This window comes from Octopus sinensis, unplaced genomic scaffold (genome assembly GCF_006345805.1).
Source record: "Octopus sinensis unplaced genomic scaffold, ASM634580v1 Contig09698, whole genome shotgun sequence".
NCBI classification, from domain to species: Eukaryota; Metazoa; Mollusca; class Cephalopoda; order Octopoda; family Octopodidae; genus Octopus; species Octopus sinensis.
The window spans coordinates 42,577-62,343 of NW_021831864.1; the positions used below are offsets into that span (position 1 = coordinate 42,577).

The window sequence follows — 19,767 nt, forward strand, 5'->3', positions numbered from 1 at the left end:
GGCGTGCTAGAAATAGCAGCCAAATCTTTAGAGCTGGGATACATTGACTGCATTCGAAAAAAATTTGTAATAGTATTCCCTTGGGGCAATCTTTCGCTTTGACTCTCAGAACTGTCATCCAGATCAGCTGATTTTGTTCATTAATTTCTGTAAAATTGTTTTATTTATTTACAATTGTTTTAAAGTGAAATAGAGAAGAACATGAAAGATGTATGAACGCATATATGAAATGGACGTGTGTGAGTGTGTGTGTGTATGAGAGAGAGAGAGAGAGAGAGTGCCACTTACACATACATGAGAACACACACGTTCACTCACTCACCCTCGCTCATTCTCTTTCTCTCTCTCCCACACACCCACAAACACACATGCACACGTACATATAAAAAGGATGTACGCATATGTATTGATGTATGTACGTATACATGACAAAACACCCCTTCACTTTCTCTCTTCCCCCCTCCACCATCTCTCCCTCTTCCACACACACACGTCCATTTCCTATACACGTACACACATCTTTCACTTTCTTCTCTCATGTAAATAAATGTAAATAAATAAAAAAAAATTATGGAAATTAACAACCTGAAAATAATTAAAAATCCATTAAAATAGTGTTTGAAGAATGCTAAAATACAAATTCTTGCTGAACAAACAACTTATATTTTTGAAATGCCATTCAGTTAAAAATATTTCCAAATCATTAAAATATTGTGTACGTCAAAAGGTGAAAGTCTTTTTTTTTTTTTTTTTTGCTCAGAGTGCGCAAAGACTATGTGTATGTATATGTCACAGACAGTGGAGGCGCAATGGCTCAGTGGTTAAGGTAGCGGACTCGCGGTCGTAGGATCGAAGTTTTGATTCCCAGACCGGGCGTTGTGAGTGTTTATTGAGCAAAAACACCCACAGCTCCACGAGGCTCTGGTAGGGGATAGTGGCGAACCTTGTACTCTTTCACCACAGCTTTCTCTCACTCTCTCTTCCTGTTTCTGTTGTACCTGTATTTCTAAGGGCTACCCTTGTCACGCTCTGTATCACGCTGAATCTTCCCCCGAGAACTACATTAAGGGTACACACATGTCTGTGGAGTGCTCAGCCACTTGCATGTTAATTTCCCGACCAGGCTGTTCCGATGATCGGATTAACTGGAACCCTCGTCATAGTAACCGACGGAGTGCCACGATATGTCACAGATGGAGGCCGTGTGTTTGTGTTGATTGACACCCCATCACATTCGTTATATGTGTATGTATTCTGTATGTATGTATGTGTGTTGATGTCACGGAAGCTATGCTTTTTCTTTTTTTCAAGAAATAGACAAAAATAGTGTTTACTCCTTTTCATTAATAATGTCACAAATATTGTACTGTCGAAGCTAAGTATGAAAATAAATATGCAAGAAAAAAAAAGATTAAGATAAAATATACTATTTCTGAGATATTTCGAGTACCAACAAACATCCATAGAATTTTAGTATTATTATGATGGCATACGCTGCAAACCACATCGTTGGTAACTTATAAGCCAATGCGATGGGTCAAAGCCAATACACATTTCAATTTGCATAAATCTTTTAATCCACTACTTCTTTGCAGATTATGTTCTTCGTGTAAGTTATCGCTCTTCTCTTCCCTTCTTTGTCAGTGTTGATAGCTTTAAGTCACGCATCGGATAATTTGCAAGCCCTTGAGAATGCAACATGTTGCTGAGCATGGCCGAATACAGGTTCAGGCAAGAACAGCCCCCACTCGATCAAATGTCTGCCCTTGTGATTTGTGGATAGCCACTGCATAAGACAGGCAAAGGGGAAATTGGTTTCTTTCGGAAGTGAATGGCAAGTTTGGGATGTGTTAAGTAATAGGTGATATTAAAAAAATTTAGTTCAATTCACAAAAAAATTATTTTTCTCCATCCACTCACCGTCGCCACCTCCACCACCAGCGAGCACCAACAACAGCAGCCGTCCAAGAATTTGGACCTGGAGATTTCTATTTCCAGCGACCTCGAGGGCCACCTCCCAATAGTGTCGAGCGTCAACGAAGAGCCCTCGACTACAACAAGATGACCAAAGATTTTTTTTCTAAGGTCTGGGATCTCCCGCCTTAAGCCCTAGACCATCACCTAATCACCCTTAACCGTCTTGTTGCTTAACAACAACAACAACCAGAAACAGTAGCAGCACCACTTTCTCTCTCTCTCTCTCCCGCTGAGCCTTTCTTTAACTGTGTTCTAAGCTAAATATGTGACTGAAAACGTTGACAACCGATGTTTTTATTCATAAAAGATTCATTTGTCCAGTGGCTTAAATCCGTCAAGGTGAATTACTCTTATGACAATGTGTATCAGTTATTTCCCCTGAATTGCAATACCTGCGATGATGAACTGTCAATGAGGCGGAGGTTACGGAAAACTGAAATAAGATGGTCAAAGAGGATTAATGATTTCTAATTTAGGAATAAGGCCAGCAATTATGCGTGTATTTATCCAATACAATTGAATAAATAGACATACTTGAATGTTTACTGGCTGATGTCTGTCAATTGTATATCCTCTCCGTTTTCTTATTTGCTGTATAAATCATGGGTAAATCACTTTTTTACCTCCGCCCATATATAATACTCAATTGCAAGTGCAATAACTAGCACTTGGCTATGAATAATTGGGTACTCTACAAGCAGTATATTGGATAGGTACTATCCCTTAGTTGGTTTGTCAACTTCTAATAGCTCACGAAGACATTATTATAGTATGTAAGATCTGTTGAAGATTATTGTTAATACAATAATATTGTTGTTACTGATAAGCATAGACGTGTTTATATGTTCTAATGTATTTATATACGTATATGACGTATGGTATATCCACTGGAATATATTGTTTAATTGTGTTCATTAATGTATTTTGCGCATGTGAATACTATATATGCTTTGCTTATGTATGTATATTTGTATTTGTATATATATATATATATATCATCATCATCGTTTAACGTCCGTTTTCCGCGCTAGCACGGGTTGGACGGTTCGACCGGGGTCTGGGAAGCCAGGGACTGCACCAGGCTCCAGTCTGATCTGGCAGAGTTTCTACAGCTGGATGCCCTTCCTAACGCCAACCACTCCGCGAGTGTAGTGGGTGCTTTTTACGTGCCACCTGCACAGGTGCCAGGGGGGTCCGGCATCGGCCACAATCGGTTGGAGCTTTTAACGTGCCACCGGCACGGAAGCCAGCTAAGGCGGCGCTGGCAACGGCCACGTTCGGATGGTGCTTTTTATGTGCCACCGGCACAGAAGCCAGTCGGGGTGGCGCTGGCATCGGCCACGTTTGGATGGTGCTTTTTATGTGCCACTGGCACAGGAGCCAGTCGGGGCGGCGCTGGCATCGGCCACGTTCGGATGGTGCTTTTTATGTGCCACCGGCACAGAAGCCGGTCGGGGCGTCGCTGGCATCGGCCACGTTCGGATGGTGCTTTTTATGTGCCACCGGCACAGAAGCCAGTCGGGGCAGCGCTGGCATCGACCACGTTCAGATGGTGCTTTTTATGTGCCACCGGCACAGGAGCCAGTAGGGGCGGCGCTGGCTGGCGTCAGCCACGTTCAGATGGTGCTTTTTATGTGCCACTGGCACAGAAGCCAGTCGGGGCGGCGCTGGCATCAGCCACATTCGGATGGTGCTTTTTATGTGCCAGCGGCACAGGTATCACAACTACTATTTCCATTGATATTTATATTTATTTCGATGTTCATGTTCATGTACTTGACTCAACAGGTCTCCTCAAGCACAGCGAGACGTTCCGGGTTCCAGGGTAATTATATATATATATATATATATATATATATATATATATATATGTAAGTAACAACAATTAAGATTCAAGTGAATTCCAATGAGTTCAAATGAATGCGGTACTTAACTTAGATGCACCAGAAATCTATATGGTATTAACCATAAAATAATGTGGGGTGATTATAAACAAGAAAAAAGCAACAAGACTGGATTAGTTGTTCAGTACAATTGTTTCATACGAAGAACAGCTTTATTAAAAGCTGCAAATATTGCAGCAAATACAAGTGTCCTGTATTCATCAGCCAAAACACATATGAGTTTTCCAAACATCCTAGGGGTGAGGCTACACTCATGAAGTATCGAAGAGAGTTCAATAAAAAGCAAAGTTAGATTGTAAGCAGACTTCACAAGTTCTCTAAAGATGCACAGTTTTATAAAAGGTTTTTAGTTTCACAGAAAAGGTAAATCCATCCATAATAATGCAGGTGTAATTTCCGGAGATATTAGGAGATATTTCATACTCAGAGACGATGAATTTATCCATAATAATGTAGATGTAATTTCCTGATATATGAGAAGATGCTGATCACACTTCTGTTCATTTCACATACATATATGTAAGGATGTATGTATATGTATATATATATGTATGTATGTATATGTATATATGTATATTTTGATATTTGTTTATTGTTTATTTTAATATATTAAGTAATATGTGTATCATGTTTAGTATATTAATATTAATATTAATATTTTTAAAGTTCATTATAACCTCTGACGAGGCCTATGGTTTTTTAATATATAAGTATTATATTTTTTAAATGCCTACAACTTTAGTATGTTGAAATCTATAGGCAATGAAAATTAGATTCACTTTTGACCATAGGTAAAAAGAGCTGTAAGAAGCAGTTTATGGATTTCATTAATTTATACTATGACTTTTAAAATCTTTATTTGTATTACTATCTTATCTATTGATTTATATAATATTTTTGTATGCTTTTGATGTTCTCATTTGTAAAATGAATAAATAATCCAACATTATAATATCCGTAAGTTGATGAACAAACCAAATTGTTTCTCCATTTTCTTATTTGTATTATAAATTTACGGTAAAAATATTTCTCTACCTTCACCCGTTTAATACAATAAATGAGTTAATTGCTTTGCAATTAAAAACATTTATGTATTAAGAATTTGGGTACTTTACCAACAGTATATTGGATAAATGATATCCCATAGTGGGTTACACCCATAACCCCTATCTTACTTTGTACTATATATATATGCGTGTGTGTGTGCGCACGCGCGTATCTCCGTCCGTCCCTCGCTATTGCTTGGTGCGTCTTTATCCCCGCAACCTAGCGTTCAGCAAAAAGAAAAAAAAAACGAGAGAATAAGTACTAGGCTTACAAAGAATAAGTTCTGGTGTCAATTTCTTCAACTTTAAAAACCCTTCAAGGCGGTGCTCCAGCATGGCCGCAGTCAAATTACTGAAACAAGTAAAAGAATACATACTGACACATATCGCATATATCTACTAAATGAACTTTGAACTGAAAAAAGATATCGTTATGTGTCTCATTGTGTGCTGTTGTGAGCACTCACCTACTTTCTTATTCATATCAATTCTCATATAATCGTCAACTACGTCATTTGTAGAAAATTTCTTAAAATATCCATTTTTCTGAAAGTTATGAGGAAACAAACCTGTTGATAGGGTGCACATTTAAGTAGGTAAGACTCTGTGTATACCCACAGAAGGTTTGTGGGTGGGGGGAAACATGCCAATCAGTGGCCACCACTGGGGAAAACCAGGTAAGTTTTACTGAGGTCATTGACAAAAATGAAAGTGAAATCTTCCCTAACCTACTTTCATTGTGTATTTCCTATTAAAACAATTTATTTCTCTCTTTATCAGCCACTTCCTTTTTTATATTTCGTCTGTTGCAAATAATAATAAACTGTTATCACAAAGTTCTCATGAAAGCAAATCATGAAAAAGAGGACAAAGGGAAGTGATTTTCTCGGAAAAACATTGATATCATACAAAATTGTAAAACCAATCAACGACTTAAAAACCATCAGATAAATATTCAAGTTTCAATTTTGCTCTGAGCTGTTACGAGGTAAGTTTGCGCTTTACAACTTCCTAATTTAATTTCTGTAAACCCATTTTTCGATTGCTTTACATATTCTTCACAAAGTCACTTTCAATACTTTTCACTACATCATAACCACACAACTTTGCCCCATGACTTTATTTTCTCATAACTTTGAGAAAAATTAATGTTTTTTCTTTTTTTTTTTTTTTCGTGAAATGTTCTGCAAATACCTTTCAGATGCAGGGTTGTATTTAAACCATAGGGGGCACGAGGCACTTCAAGATCGATGGGCCCCTCATAACAAGAATTAAAATCTTAGAAAATTGCCAAATTTAAATCTCAAAACCCATCTCCTTCAAATAATTGAATTTGATGATTTAGGAGAGAAAGTTTAAACAAATGACCGAAAATGTCGCTTTATAGATACACTTTTTCATACTGGTCGTTTCGCGCATCATATAGAGTTGAACTTGATACTCAAGAGGAACTTGGCCCGGGAAAACATCCCATACATCTTAGAACCATCTGGATTGTCCAGATGTGACGAGAGGAGATCTGACAGCCTCACTCTATGCCCCTGGTCCGTTGTCTGGGATGTCACAGTTAGCGACTCCTTTGCTTCTTCTCACATCTTGGATGCTGCGGTCAGGGCGAGATCCACAGCTTCTGCGACCGAGCGGAACAAAATCCTGAAATACTGCGATCTGTCGGCCAACTACATTTTCCATCGTGTGGCGTTCAAGACGTCTAGTGGAGTCGGGCCACTGCGAGATTCCTGTCTTCACTGGCAACTCACCTGGCAGAGGTAACTGGTGAGGCTCATGAGGGCGCTTGGCTGTTCCAGCGTAGCAGCTTCGCCATCATCTGCGGCAACGCTGCAAGTGTACTGGTGTGTCTCAATAACCAGTAGAAAGGTTTCCCAGCGCCCTCAACTTTTCAACCCAAGGTGGTAAATTGTTTTGTTCTTTTGTTTTTTTTCTTTTTTCTCTTTCTTTCTTTTTTCTTTTTTCTCTTTCTTTCTTTTTTCTTTTTAATTTTTTTCAATTGTATTCTGTTTTGTTCAGTTTTCTAGTTTAATTTTGTAAAACGGTAAACACTGTGAAGGCAATAAAAATTATAACTTGCAATTTAAAAAACAAACTTCAAGTTTCGTTTTTCACACATCCACTTGCGGTAGGGAAGAGTGGGGTAAGGTTTTTTTTTTCTTTTAATGTGAGTTACATATGTCTCAGAGTGTAGAAGATAAAATGACAGAAATCATTTTTGTCATTGTTGCTGTTCCAAAGACAGGATGAGAGTGAGAGAGAGAGAGAGAGATACAGAGAAAGAGAGAGAGAGAGACAGACAGACAAAGAGAAAGAGAGAGCGGGGTAGAGATACCAACATTTCAAAGACGTGGATTTAAAAAATTCTTTTTTTAAAACAGCTTCCCTTCATTGTTTTGTAATGTGTTAAAAAAAAAAAGAAAGAAAGTGGGGCACACCCCAATAAAAACAGGAAAATTCAAACAGCTATTTCCAAAAGTCTGCTTTTCCAGTTTCCATTAAGAGTAGGTGGGGTACAATGAGTAACATTTACTGCATTTTTGACTTTGAAGAAAATATATTTTTTTTAAATATTCACTACCTTACCAAAACTCTATCAACGGAGTAAAGACCTTCTCTAAACTCAGTAAAACCTATGATATATTCAGAATAATATTTCAGAAAATTATCACTGTTTTCTTTCGGCATATAAAAGACAAATATAGGCGGGGCAAAATGGGTAAGACAAGACTAAGTGAATATGCTTTTCTATTTCCCCAGAATTAAATTTGCAAAAAGAGTCATACACATAAACATCCGTCCTTAGACATCAGAAAGATCAGATATGCAACAAAACCTTAAATATCTTGGTCAAATGAAAGAGGATTTTGGAAAAATAGCACATAATATGAAATTAATGAAACTCAACATAAAATATTCTTTATAGCTTCTTTGCCAAAGATTATCCACATATTTTATTTGTTACCTCATTTACAATTGGGTCAAGTTTGAGGAAAAATTCCTTCAAAATAATATCTATTACCTACGTTTCAAACTCTCAGCTACGCAAACCAGGTGTATTCAACCATTTTTTTTTTTTACCTGAGAACCCCTTTGATTCCTATTTTACTCCTTGGGACCCTCCCCCATACCCATTCGATGTTTAAAAAAGTCAAATTAGGACTTGTATAAAAGTCGTTAAAATATCTTGTGTACTGTGGACCTATAACCAATTTCTTAACAACTAAATTCTACGGAAAATGAATGCTCCCAAGTAAAATAAATATACAGGTATATATTTATTTACATAAGGTAGTACCTTTGTGTTAATTTCTTTAATGCAAGTCTGGTGGTTGGTGCTGCTTTGCTAGTTTTAAATTGTTCTGCTCTTGAAGATCACCTTTTTCTACAATGTCGATTCAATTATGAGCTGTTCACAGTAAATTAGCGACATGGCTGAAACCAGATTCAACAAGGTAAGATAAAGGAAAAGCAGTAAAGTACAACTGCACTCCCCCACCAGAATAATGGATACTTTGTAGCAGTGTCATTTTTTTTACCATACATTACGTTCTCCATCTTTAAATCTTGCTTGAAATATTTCATCGTTCTGCAATTCAATGAGATTCTCCTGCAAACAGATATCTACACCAGCAACATGAAATGTCACCCAACACGGTATATTTAACTGCAGCAGGTCATTAAACTGACCTTGCATATCATTATGCAAGTTTTTCAAATGTTCAGTAAACATGGTCGTCCTTGTGCAGATTACTGTTAATTGATTCCAAACAGGGAAATTCTAATAATACACAGCATACAATATTTATTTCCTAGAGCTGTACTTTCCCCAGAAAAGCAGCAATCGCTCCTTTGGAGGATATGAGGTCAAAGTCTTCTTGAAGCTGTTTGTCAGATATATTTTATCAAATTTTTCTGATAAATAAAATATATCGCATTTAGCTGCAACCATTCGTGGAGTGAAAGTGCAGTTGTACTTTTAGCTGGAATCATTTGTTGGCTGCGATTGTTGTTAGCCAGGAATGAGACAATAATATACCAAAGTACAAAAAAAAATGACGCAGACAGTTTGATAACCATATCATGTTCGTGTGAATTACAAAGCATTCAATTTCTCCATTTTGATTACAGAATTCATGAAATATGTGATCTTGTAAATGATATTACAATATTAAGGGGATCGTGCAGATGTGCTCTTGATTGTTTCACAAGTAGGTGTTACTGGTGTTATCACACAGTGTATAGAAAATACCATTTATTCAACAGGCAACAAAATCTCTGTATCTGCCAATCATGGGCGGAACACAGTCATTAGCACAAACTCTCACATTTCCCAGGGGAATATTATGTTCCTCGAAATAAGTTATAGTGCCTTTGAAAATTTGTTTTGCCTTTAGTATCTGTTTTAAGATGTCTGGTAAAATGAATTTCCTCTCTGAATTCATTACACCCCACCACCACCACCACCAAAAAAAAAACGATTATATGCCAATACTATAGCTTTACTGTCTCTCAGGGTAGATTCATCAGGTTGAAGAAGAAATTTCTTTACTTGCAGTTTGGCTACAGGTTGCTTCTCTCCATCTTAGCCATTTCATTGACGCACAGTGACACTGATGAGTTGCTTAAAGGAATCTTACAAGTAATCTCAGTAGCATTTTGTTTCATAAATGATGACACTATGACAGATACCGCTGGCAAAATTAGTTTCACCAATATTATGGGGTTTCCCAATCTTTGCTATCATTTTAGAAATTTCATAGGATTCCAGTCAACCATTATGATTTTGTCACTTATTCTCCATTTTCCTTGCTTGGAATTCATTGTGCAGTTTTCTAAAATATTCTACTGGATTGTTTTAGTTGTCTTTGAACTTGGTCTCTGAAGGAATTCTGAGCTGGCTTGGCTGAGACATTGTTTTCCCTTCATTCTGTGCTGATAGAATACAGCCACAAGACAGATATTCAATGGAATACGGTCGACATTTCCTCTTAGTCGGAGGAGCAGAATTTTTATTAAAGCACCCCGTATAACCCCTCGTAACTTTACTATTTTTTAAAATTTTCAGAAAATTTTTCTTCTACACATGGAAATTCAAAAGATTAGGCAAATAGAATTTTTGTATGGGATTTAGGCAATTTAGCTGTTGTTTTTAGCACATCACACAGCCACCTGATTTCTTCTTCATTTCTTTGTTACTATAGTGTATTGATATTCTTCAAGAATGGTCCACTGCTGGAATTTAAGCAAAACGTTCTGAGTTTCTGTATTTTAAACTCTGATTTTTAAAAAAAAAATTGGAAAGAAGTAGGAAATTTTTAGGATTTATGTGGTTTAAAATAAGAATTATTTTTTTTTCCCTTTTTTTTTTGCAATAAGTATATGAATTCCAGTGCATAGAACACAAATTCACAAAACTTTTCCAAAAAATAAAAACCACAAGCACCTGCTACCTTCATTTCTACTTTCTGTTGTATTTTCTTTTAAATCGGAATTTTAAAATATAGATAGTCCGAATTTTTGACTCAAATCCACCCTTGGGTGCATCATCATTCCACTAAACGTGTTTATGGGGAGAAAAATATTGCAAAATATTAATACATGCCAGTGACAAAGAGACAAAGAATGTATCAGCTAAATCAACCTTAAATCACACACAATTTTTTTCATAATCATTTGAATTCTCATGTGTAGAAGACAAAACATAGAAAGAAGTTATATGCAATATTATATTTATCAGTAATGGATTAGAAGTTCCTTTTCTTAGAACGTATGATAAAATACCAGTTATAGAAGATATGGAAAAGTTCTTACCTCTGTCCTAAAAAACTGACTAACTCAGAGATCAGTCTTGCGAAAATACGTTGAAATCAACTTGTTGCTAAGAACTGAGATATTATTTCTTTTGTCTGTCTGTCTGTCTGTCTCTCTCTCTGTCTCTCTCTCAGAGCTGGGCATAAGTCCGTTAATCGTTAATTAACAAAGTTAATATTTTGGTTAACGATTTAACTTTTAAGTTAACTTTAAAAATCATTACCGAACTAATTAACTTCCGTTACATTTAGCTTCCACTAACCCCAAAATTTCAATAAAACCAGTAAACGTTTCTATTGTTTAATGATTGTCTTATCATATTTAATATTGTACGCGTCATTCAGTGAGCAAGTGTTGGTGGACTTGTTTGTCAAGTACAACACATCCGTCCCTTCCAGTGCTGCAGTTGAACGTTTATTTTCCATAGACAAAGACATCTTGAGTGTCAAGAGATCATCCTTGTCTGATGAAAATTTTAGTTTGCTAATTTTCAAGAAGGGCAACATTTATATCATCAACAAAATAGTGGAGAAGAGGAAAAGTTGAATCATGCATATATCATGTTTTCCAATTTAAAAAAAAAAAATTTATGATCACCTTATCAGTAAACTTCTTTTAGTTTAATACTAATATTATGTTTCATTTGAGTTTTATTTTTTACCTTTTCTGGCTCTAAAACCCTTTAAAAACCTTAAAAAGGGCCAAAACTATGAAATCAGCCTTTTTTTAGGCCCTTTGAAATTTAAAACTATAAAATCAGGATTTTTAACTCTTAAGCGAAAAAAACCCCAAAACAAAAAAACTATATAGTTTTTGGGTTCTAAAGCCCCCAAAAAGGCTGATTTTATAGTTTTGGCACTTTTAACCCTTTAATGTTTAAAATGGCCAAAACCCATTGTATCTGATTCCTCGACGAAATCTTTTTAGAAAATAAACAAATCATATTAGTGAATTCTCATAGCTTTGAGATAATGTAAGGGCTTTTCTTCTAGAAAGCAGAGAAGTGGGTGAAAAGCACAATTAACTGAGGAGGATGTCAACATAGAAAATATTAACTTCCATAAAGTGGAAAAAATAAATGGAAGGGAAAAAGCTGGTAAATATTTCGGTGTCAATGGAAATAATTGTTATGTGGTAGTAGGGCATGCTAGAAATAACAGCCAAATCTTTTCTGGAAAAAGGAGCCATTTATGCATGATTTCGATGTCAGATTCATTGAAAGCATGCAAAATAATCTGGAAAAGAAAAAAAGGACTCGTGAAACAAAATTCCCTTTGTGGGAAACTTCAAGGTCTCTACCACCCCTCCCACCTTTCTTTTCTGGAAAAAAAGTAGCTTGGGGCGAGTTTGGAGTTCAGATACATTGAATGCACCCCAAAATATTATTCCACACTAAGGTATGAAATATTTACTGAAAGAATAAAATCTTGTATCAGTTATACCTGTATTTTAATTAATTCAAATTAATGTACCTCATCTTGAAAAGTGGCAAACTTTTTGTTGGTTGCCATCTGGGATAATTTTTGTAACAAATCAAACAGATAAGATGCATTAAGAATTTCAATTTTAGTGTTTATCCATAATGTTGTTGCTTTTACACCTGTTAATTAAATTTACATACCCATAAAAGTTAAATTAATCAGCTAAAAAAAGATCAGCTAAAATTACATAACTATCAACCAGTGGTATATAAAGCACCCACTGACACAATTTCAAATCTGTATGTAAAAAATTTACAAAGCTACAAGCAAATATTGTGGACACCCCTCCTGAGCCTGAATAATCTCTATATATAAAACAAAGGATGTCTGTTTGCGTGTGTAATATGTATGCATTTCTACAGTTTTCAACCGATTTTCACCAAACTTTACACACACATTACTTATGTGCCAAGGATGGCCACGCACTATAATATTTTGCTCAGAGCTCTCGCATAAAGCAAGAAATTGGGAAGAAACATGTTTTATGTTTTTTCTCTAAAAACTGCAGTTTTCAACCAATTCTCTCCCTTTTCACATTCTCTGTTTTTCTTGCTTACCTATATCATCTCTCACTCTCTGTAATAGTTCCTCTCTTTTAGTCTACACTTTTTTCCTTCCTTCTTTCTTTATTTTTTTTCGTTCTTTCTCCTTCTACATAGGAAACGAATCTGAAAACGAAAATTTTCACATTTATTATATTAAATATGTATATATACATATAAAGTATTGATCCATGATAGAAAATTCAACAAAAAAAGTACTCCATCTTGTGAGAGATAAATATTATTTATTTAAAGGTCACAATACATGTATTAAAGCGCTACTAGTAGTTTCATATGTTGAGAAATCTCAAACATATTCTTCAGACGCAAACCACATATCATAAGGTATGGATTTCTCAACTATTTTCCATTTAATCCCATGCAGTATTTCATTATCTTTCAAAGTCCATATGTATCTAGCCAACTTGGTAGCTTTACTTTTGTCCTTATGTCCTATGTGATTGGCATAGAGATTTTTAAATTCTCCTTCTCATAATCCAGCATAGGTCTTCTTAACAGTTGCATTATTATTTACGGTTGCAGTAGCTTCTGCCTCATATATGATAGATTTAGTCATACATCGTTGGTCAAGTGGACACGATATAGGCCAATGTCACGAGCCGGGTGGTGTCTATATCTCAATGTGTTTAATTATAAGAACATTTATATTAAACACATTTAGATTTAGACACCACTCGGCTCTAAATCTAATTTTAATGTGAATGTTTCTGTCTTTAATAATGTGTTACCTTTTAGAGATTCATTAAGAGAGACACAGTGTGTGCGTGTGCGTGTGTGTGTGTGTCTGTCTGTGTGCATGCACTCCTGTGCTTTAAGCTGGTCTCTAAAGGCAGAAAGTGTATTTATATTATACTAGCAGCTAAGCCCGGTTTCACCCAGTCTTTTTGGATGTTGTGACTATGATTGTTTTCGGTTAGGCATAATCTATAACACCATTTCTCAACCTTATCATTTCAGGTCCCCAGTTTCGATTGGATCTCCAACTATATGAAAATTTCCTGGCTCATCCTGTCAAAAAACAGCTTCTAAGCAACTGGATGTTTTAATGGCGGAAGAAAGAGGGGAATTCCAATAGGAAAAGGTTTTTATCGATTTTCTCGGTATGTAGGGAGGCTAGGAAAAAAATACAAACTGCATTCCAATCTATGCACCCATGTGTGCCATTTTTTGCACAAATTCATCCTGCCATTTGGTTGTGAACCTCAAGACAAGAAAGAATACAACGATCGCCCATGTCCAATTTATATTATAGATATATATAGATTGGTAAACCGTCCTGTTGCTAAGGCAACTCACTCCTTTCTGATTAAATTCAACTTTGAAGATTCTTTATGTAAAGCATTGGTAAGGCATCAAAGAATAACTTGTTGAGAATTTGCTGAGCCTTGTTGATTGGCCAGTTGTAATCCAAAAGTTGTACATTAGTCTGTTAAAACACAAAGTGAAAAAAAACAGCAACAGGTTTGGTTTCCTTGCTTTCCACATTTGAGCAGGAGTCACGGTGACTGGCATTGTGACAGGAGTACCACAACCCCAACGAAGCAATTGACCAATCACAATTGCCGTATTATGTGGTTCAAAACCAAGGGTTGGACACATAATAATCTACATCATAAGCGGAAAGTGTAACCTCTCGAAAGAGCTGTTCTTCACTCCTGCTCCAGAGCATCGGCTGCGGGGTCATTCCGAAAAGCTCTATCTGCGACGATTTCATCTCAATCGAAGGAGAGGGGCTTTCTCCGTCCGGGTTGCGGATCCATGGAATAAGCTGCCGGACGAGATGGTGAGGATGCCGACGATCGCTCGGTTCAAAGTCTCCCTTGACCACAAGTGGCATGAACTCTTTACATGAACACCACCCTGTACCTAACTCCATGTCCCCACTACATGGCCTTGCTTTTTGCTTTCTGAGCCAAAAAATTAACTAACTAATTAACTAACTACTTCATTTTCTTGTATCTTATATATTAAAAGGCAAGTTGTCTGTCTGTCTGTTGTGTGAACCACTTCTACTCCTACAATTTTCAACTGAATTTCACTAGATTTGACATGTGTACTCTCTTTGACTTAGGACACTTTTTCTTATGATTTTTTCCTTGAAATTCCACACCCCCAACATAAATAGACTACTCTCAATTCACCAAGGATTTGAACCCACCACATCTATGCAATGGTATGTGTTTGATCTTATATATTAAAAGGCAAGTTGGCTGTCTGTCTCTGTGTGTATGTTGTGTGAACCACTTCTACTCCCACAATTTCCAACCGAATTTCACCAAATTTGACATGTGTCCTCTCTTTGACTTGGGACGCTTTTTCGTATAATTTTTTCCTCAAAATTCTGCACTCCCAGCATAAATAGACTACTCTCAATTTGCCTAGGATTTGGCTTGAGCCAGTGAAAAACGTAACATGCCCAACTGGGAAAAATCAATACTTTACTTTGTCAGCTGTGGCAAGCTCTTATCGACTGCTTGCACAGTACTGCCAGCAATATTCATTTGCAAGCTATGATTTGCCTCTGTTTACACATGAGTGCTTTTTTCCATATAACTATTCCAACTTAAACTAGCCACTTCAAAACTCTTACCCAAAATCAATTCAGTCTGCTTGAAAAACATTTTTACAAACTACATGTTACTATTTTTTGGGTGCTATACATTCACCGCTTTTTCCTTAGGACTTTTTCTATTGCATAAACTGATAATTTTCCACCATACCTCGACACAAAAGTTCCAATATAGGTGGGCAAACAAATGCTGCAAAGAAAAGTAAACGCATGCATGCAAATGAATCTGCTGAAAACGCCGCCAGGAGGAACTCTCTCAATGCACATAGGATGGCTTCAGTGCGAAGAAGGGAAAGTGAGGAGCAGCGTTGTGAATGGTTAGCACAACGAGCCATCCAGAGCAATGAGCAATGTTCAGCACGCCGAACAAGAAATGCTTCCTCTACTACTGCTGTACGAGCTGCAGCACAATGTGCAACATAAACTTGTTTTTAGGTGATTTCTGTAATGTTTATGAGGTGGTCAAGTCACAGAGTCTGTAGAGCACCAGATAGGTTGATTTGTGGCAATCCTTCTGACTCTTTGCGATGCTGAAATCAATTTTGTCTTTGATCACTTTGGAGTCAATAAACAAAGTATTGGGGTCAATTCTTCTCAGCCTCTCACTTTTTCTTTCTGTTTCTCTCTCCCTCTTTTTAGAAGAAACCAGTTTTGGTCATTCTTGCAGAAGGATGGCCTTGACATCATCCTCCTCATTGTTTAATGTCCTCTTTCCATGATGGCATAGGTTGGATTGTTTGAAATGGAGCTGGCCAGGCTCCAGTTGTCTGTTGTGGCATGGTATCTACAGCTAGATGTCCTTCCTAATGCCAACCACTTAACAGAATGTGCTGGGTGCATTTTACATGCCACTGGCAAGGGTGTGTTGACACAACCCCAGCGTGGGAGTGTTTTTATGTTGCACCCACCCCTGAAAGGACAAGCTTTTTACTTAGCTTCACATGATTTTTCAAGTACAGCAAATCACCACATCTCCTGGTCCCTCCGGGTTTAAAAATACCCAAGACATGCCATTTCTGACCATAGTGCCCCATACAACCCTATCAAGGAATTGAGGGCCCAACACAAAGCTGTATTTATAAATTAGGTTCATCTGGTTGAGTTTGGTGGGTGAATGGTTGGGGTGTTCTTTTGTTGAATGTATTCTATATGATGTTGTGGCATTAATCAGGCTAATCAGATTGGTACTTTTGGTTGTTATTGTTGTTGTGGTCATTGTCATTGTTTGGAAAATGTGGACAAAATGCTCAGTGACATTTCATCCATCTTTATGTTCTGGGTTCTAATTCCACTGAGGTCAATTTCACCTTTCATCTCCTCAGGGTCAATAAAGTAAGTACCAGTTATACACTAGGGTTTATCTAATTGATTAACTCTCCCCCAAAGTTTCAAGCCTTGTGCCTATAGAAGAAAGAATTGTTTGGAAAATGTGTATTTAGATGAAGTTTGTCATACTAAATGGCATTTGTGTGGCTGTTTTATTGCAAAACATCTTTTTAAAGATTTTAAAGCTGGATTCGTTCAGAGGTGTGACTTTCAGATTTCATGGACATATGTTAGAACTCTGGTTTCTGTGAGTGAAATTAGCATTGTTCAATCAGGAATGCCATAACTTCTTTGCAGATATTCTCAAGACAAGACGATTTTAGCAAATGTATTCGTCTATTTTAAAAATGGGAGAACTTTTGAAAAACTTTGGCTGTTATTTGTAGCATATCTGGACTGTTTGAAGGCTATATGTATTTCAGGTTTACATCAGGCATGTAAAGTGGATGTTTATGATGTGGATAGCATTATATTGTTACATGGATGGTGAATAACTTGTATTTATCTAGCATTAAATCTTGGTTTTATTTTGCAGGAATATCTGCCACGAGTATGGAAGGAGAAGATGAGGGCAGAACGATATTGGTGTCAGGAATCCCAACTGATTTCCGTTTGGAAGCCATTCAGTCTTATTTTGAGAACAAGAGTAGATCAAGTGGAGGACCTATTAAAGGAAAGCCAGAACGGATCCAAGATTCTGAGGAAGTTATTATCACTTTTGAATCGGAAAAAGGTTAGAAGAAATATTCTTTATTTCATGAAATCATTTACAGACATCATCATTGTCATCATTTAATATCTGTTGTCCATGCTTGCATAGGTTGGACAATTTGCACATAATTACTGTGAACACATTAGATTAATATAAAGCAATGTTAAAAATCATCATCATCGTCATTTAACATTCATTTTCCATATTTGCTTGCATTGAATAGTTTGACAGGATCTGGTGAGCAGCATTGACCTCTGGGGTCAGCTTTGGCATGGTTTCTATTGCTCAGTGCCCTTCCTAATGCCAACCACTTTACAGAGTGGACTGGGGACAATTTTCCTGCCATCATTACTAGTGAGGTTGCCAAGTAATGTCCAAGACAGGAAAAAAAAAAAGGAAAAACACTCCTTCTACTAAATGGAGTGAGGAACCGAAAGGGTTATGTAGGGGTTATGCTAGGTATTGAAAGGCTAAAGTGTGATCAAGGAGGTACAATAGAGAAACTGTAGAGCAGTGTTCTATTCCAAGTTGTCACACCATTCTGTATCCGCTCATTAAAATTCTTTAGTCATCAACAATCTGGCAGTCATGGGTAGGCTTTTATAACGAAGAGGTCTCAAAACTGAAACGTGCTTGGAGTTGTCTCTCTGCTGCTAAATTCATTCCTTCACCTTAACCTGAAGGAATATCAAATGGCATATATATATATATTTATATATATATATATATATATATATATATCACCTGATCACGTGACCGACCAGGCTATCAGATGCTGCTACAAATCGGTGGTCACAATGCGCTTTGCATTGTTTTAGCCTTCAAATGACGCCACCCCGCTGGCTAAGTGAGCAGGCCAATATATATATATATATATATAAATATTTTTTTTTATTTATAAAAATTTAAATTTCAAGGTTATGTTCCTCTCGTTTCTTGGCATGGGTCTGTCACGAAGATAATGAGTCTCTCTTTTCATTAAGGGACTAATTTTAATTGAAATTTTGCAGTGCACTTCATTAAATGTTTTGACATATTCTGATATTCAAATATTCTACTCTTTATTGGAAAATAGGCTTACATATTGGTCTGCTCAGGATAAAGCTTTTTATTGGCAATTGTCTTTGTGAATGACTACTGTTTCCTCTAAGTACTGTATGTGCGTATACACATAAGTGTGTATATGTTTATCTGATCACACACACACACATCCTATGATGGCCACAGTTTCTCTCTTCCAAATATCAGTCACAAGGCTCTGGTCATCTTGAGGCTGTGGTAGAAGATACTTGCTCAATGTGCTGTTGAACTAGAGCCAGTTAATTGTACAGGGAACCTCATAATCCTTTCAGCTATCGAACAAAGGGGCCTCTAAGTGATGACTTGATCTGCTAGAAAAGGCAGTTAAATCTTCTTCATGTACCACCTAACATCATAAACAAGGAAGGACACTTGGACATGTTTATGACCAGAAAGTGTCTGACCTGGTTCTACACCAACACAACCATGCCCTCCACTCATTAATAATGACATTATATTCTCAATTTCTTCTGCTATTTTGATTTTCAGATGCAGAAAATGTTGTCCAAAGGAAGGTCCATAATGTAAGCAAACATAAACTTCATGTGGACTGGTATAAAAATCTAGTCTGGCAAGAAGATGCAGTGATTGTGTCAAATGGCCCCAAAGACATGTCGGAAAAAATGTTAATTGATTTTTTGGAAAAGACAGGAAAATTGGATATTGTATATGTTTCCCCTGGAAGAAAAGCTGGAACTTTTCTTGTGTATTGCCAAAATGAAATTGGTAAGTTTCTTCAAGTTTAATTTGTTTTGAAAAAGATTTCTTGAATTTTGTTTTGTTAATAGGATTGGTATATCTTTTGTGTTTTAATTGTTTTAGTCTAATGACTCAGGCCATGCTGGGGCACCACCTTGAAGATCTTTTTTAGTTAAATGAATCGACCCTAGTGGTTCTTAATTTTTAAAACCTAGAAACTTTTATCATTCCATTTTGCTGATCTGTTAAGTTACAGGAACATAAACACATTGACACCAGTCATCAAGCAGTAGCGGGTAACAAATAGACACAACGACACAAACACACACACACACACATACATACTGGGCTTCTTTCAGTTTCCATCTACCAAATTCACTCACAATGCCTTGGTTGAACTGAGGCTACAGTAGAAGATTCTCACCCAAAGTGCCACACAGTGGGACTGAACCCAGAACCATGTGGTTGGGAAGCAAACTTCTTAGCACACAGCCCTGTCTGCACCTATTTATATCTTTTATTTCTTCCCAGATTTTGCTTTTTGGTTTCTCACATTTATCAGGAAAGGAAGAAATTTGTCAGGAATG

At 36.7% G+C, this 19,767-nt stretch overlaps 1 protein-coding gene across 2 annotated transcripts; it reads left to right on the forward strand.

The window, feature by feature from the left end:
• Nucleotides 1-13,751: 13,751 nt before the first annotated feature.
• LOC115228169 lies at nt 13,752-19,242 on the forward strand. Of its 2 annotated transcripts, none has more exons than XM_029798814.2 (3): nt 13,752-13,875; nt 17,225-17,422; nt 18,971-19,242. In XM_029798814.2, exons 2-3 carry the CDS (start codon nt 17,242-17,244, stop codon nt 19,225-19,227), a joined length of 438 nt encoding a protein of 145 aa, XP_029654674.2. In that variant the 5' UTR covers nt 13,752-13,875; nt 17,225-17,241; the 3' UTR covers nt 19,228-19,242. The 2 variants fall into 2 exon arrangements, with proteins under 2 accessions (XP_029654674.2, XP_036354756.1); XM_036498863.1 differs by lacking the exon at nt 13,752-13,875 and adding an exon at nt 14,867-14,967.
• Nucleotides 19,243-19,767: the final 525 nt, after the last annotated feature.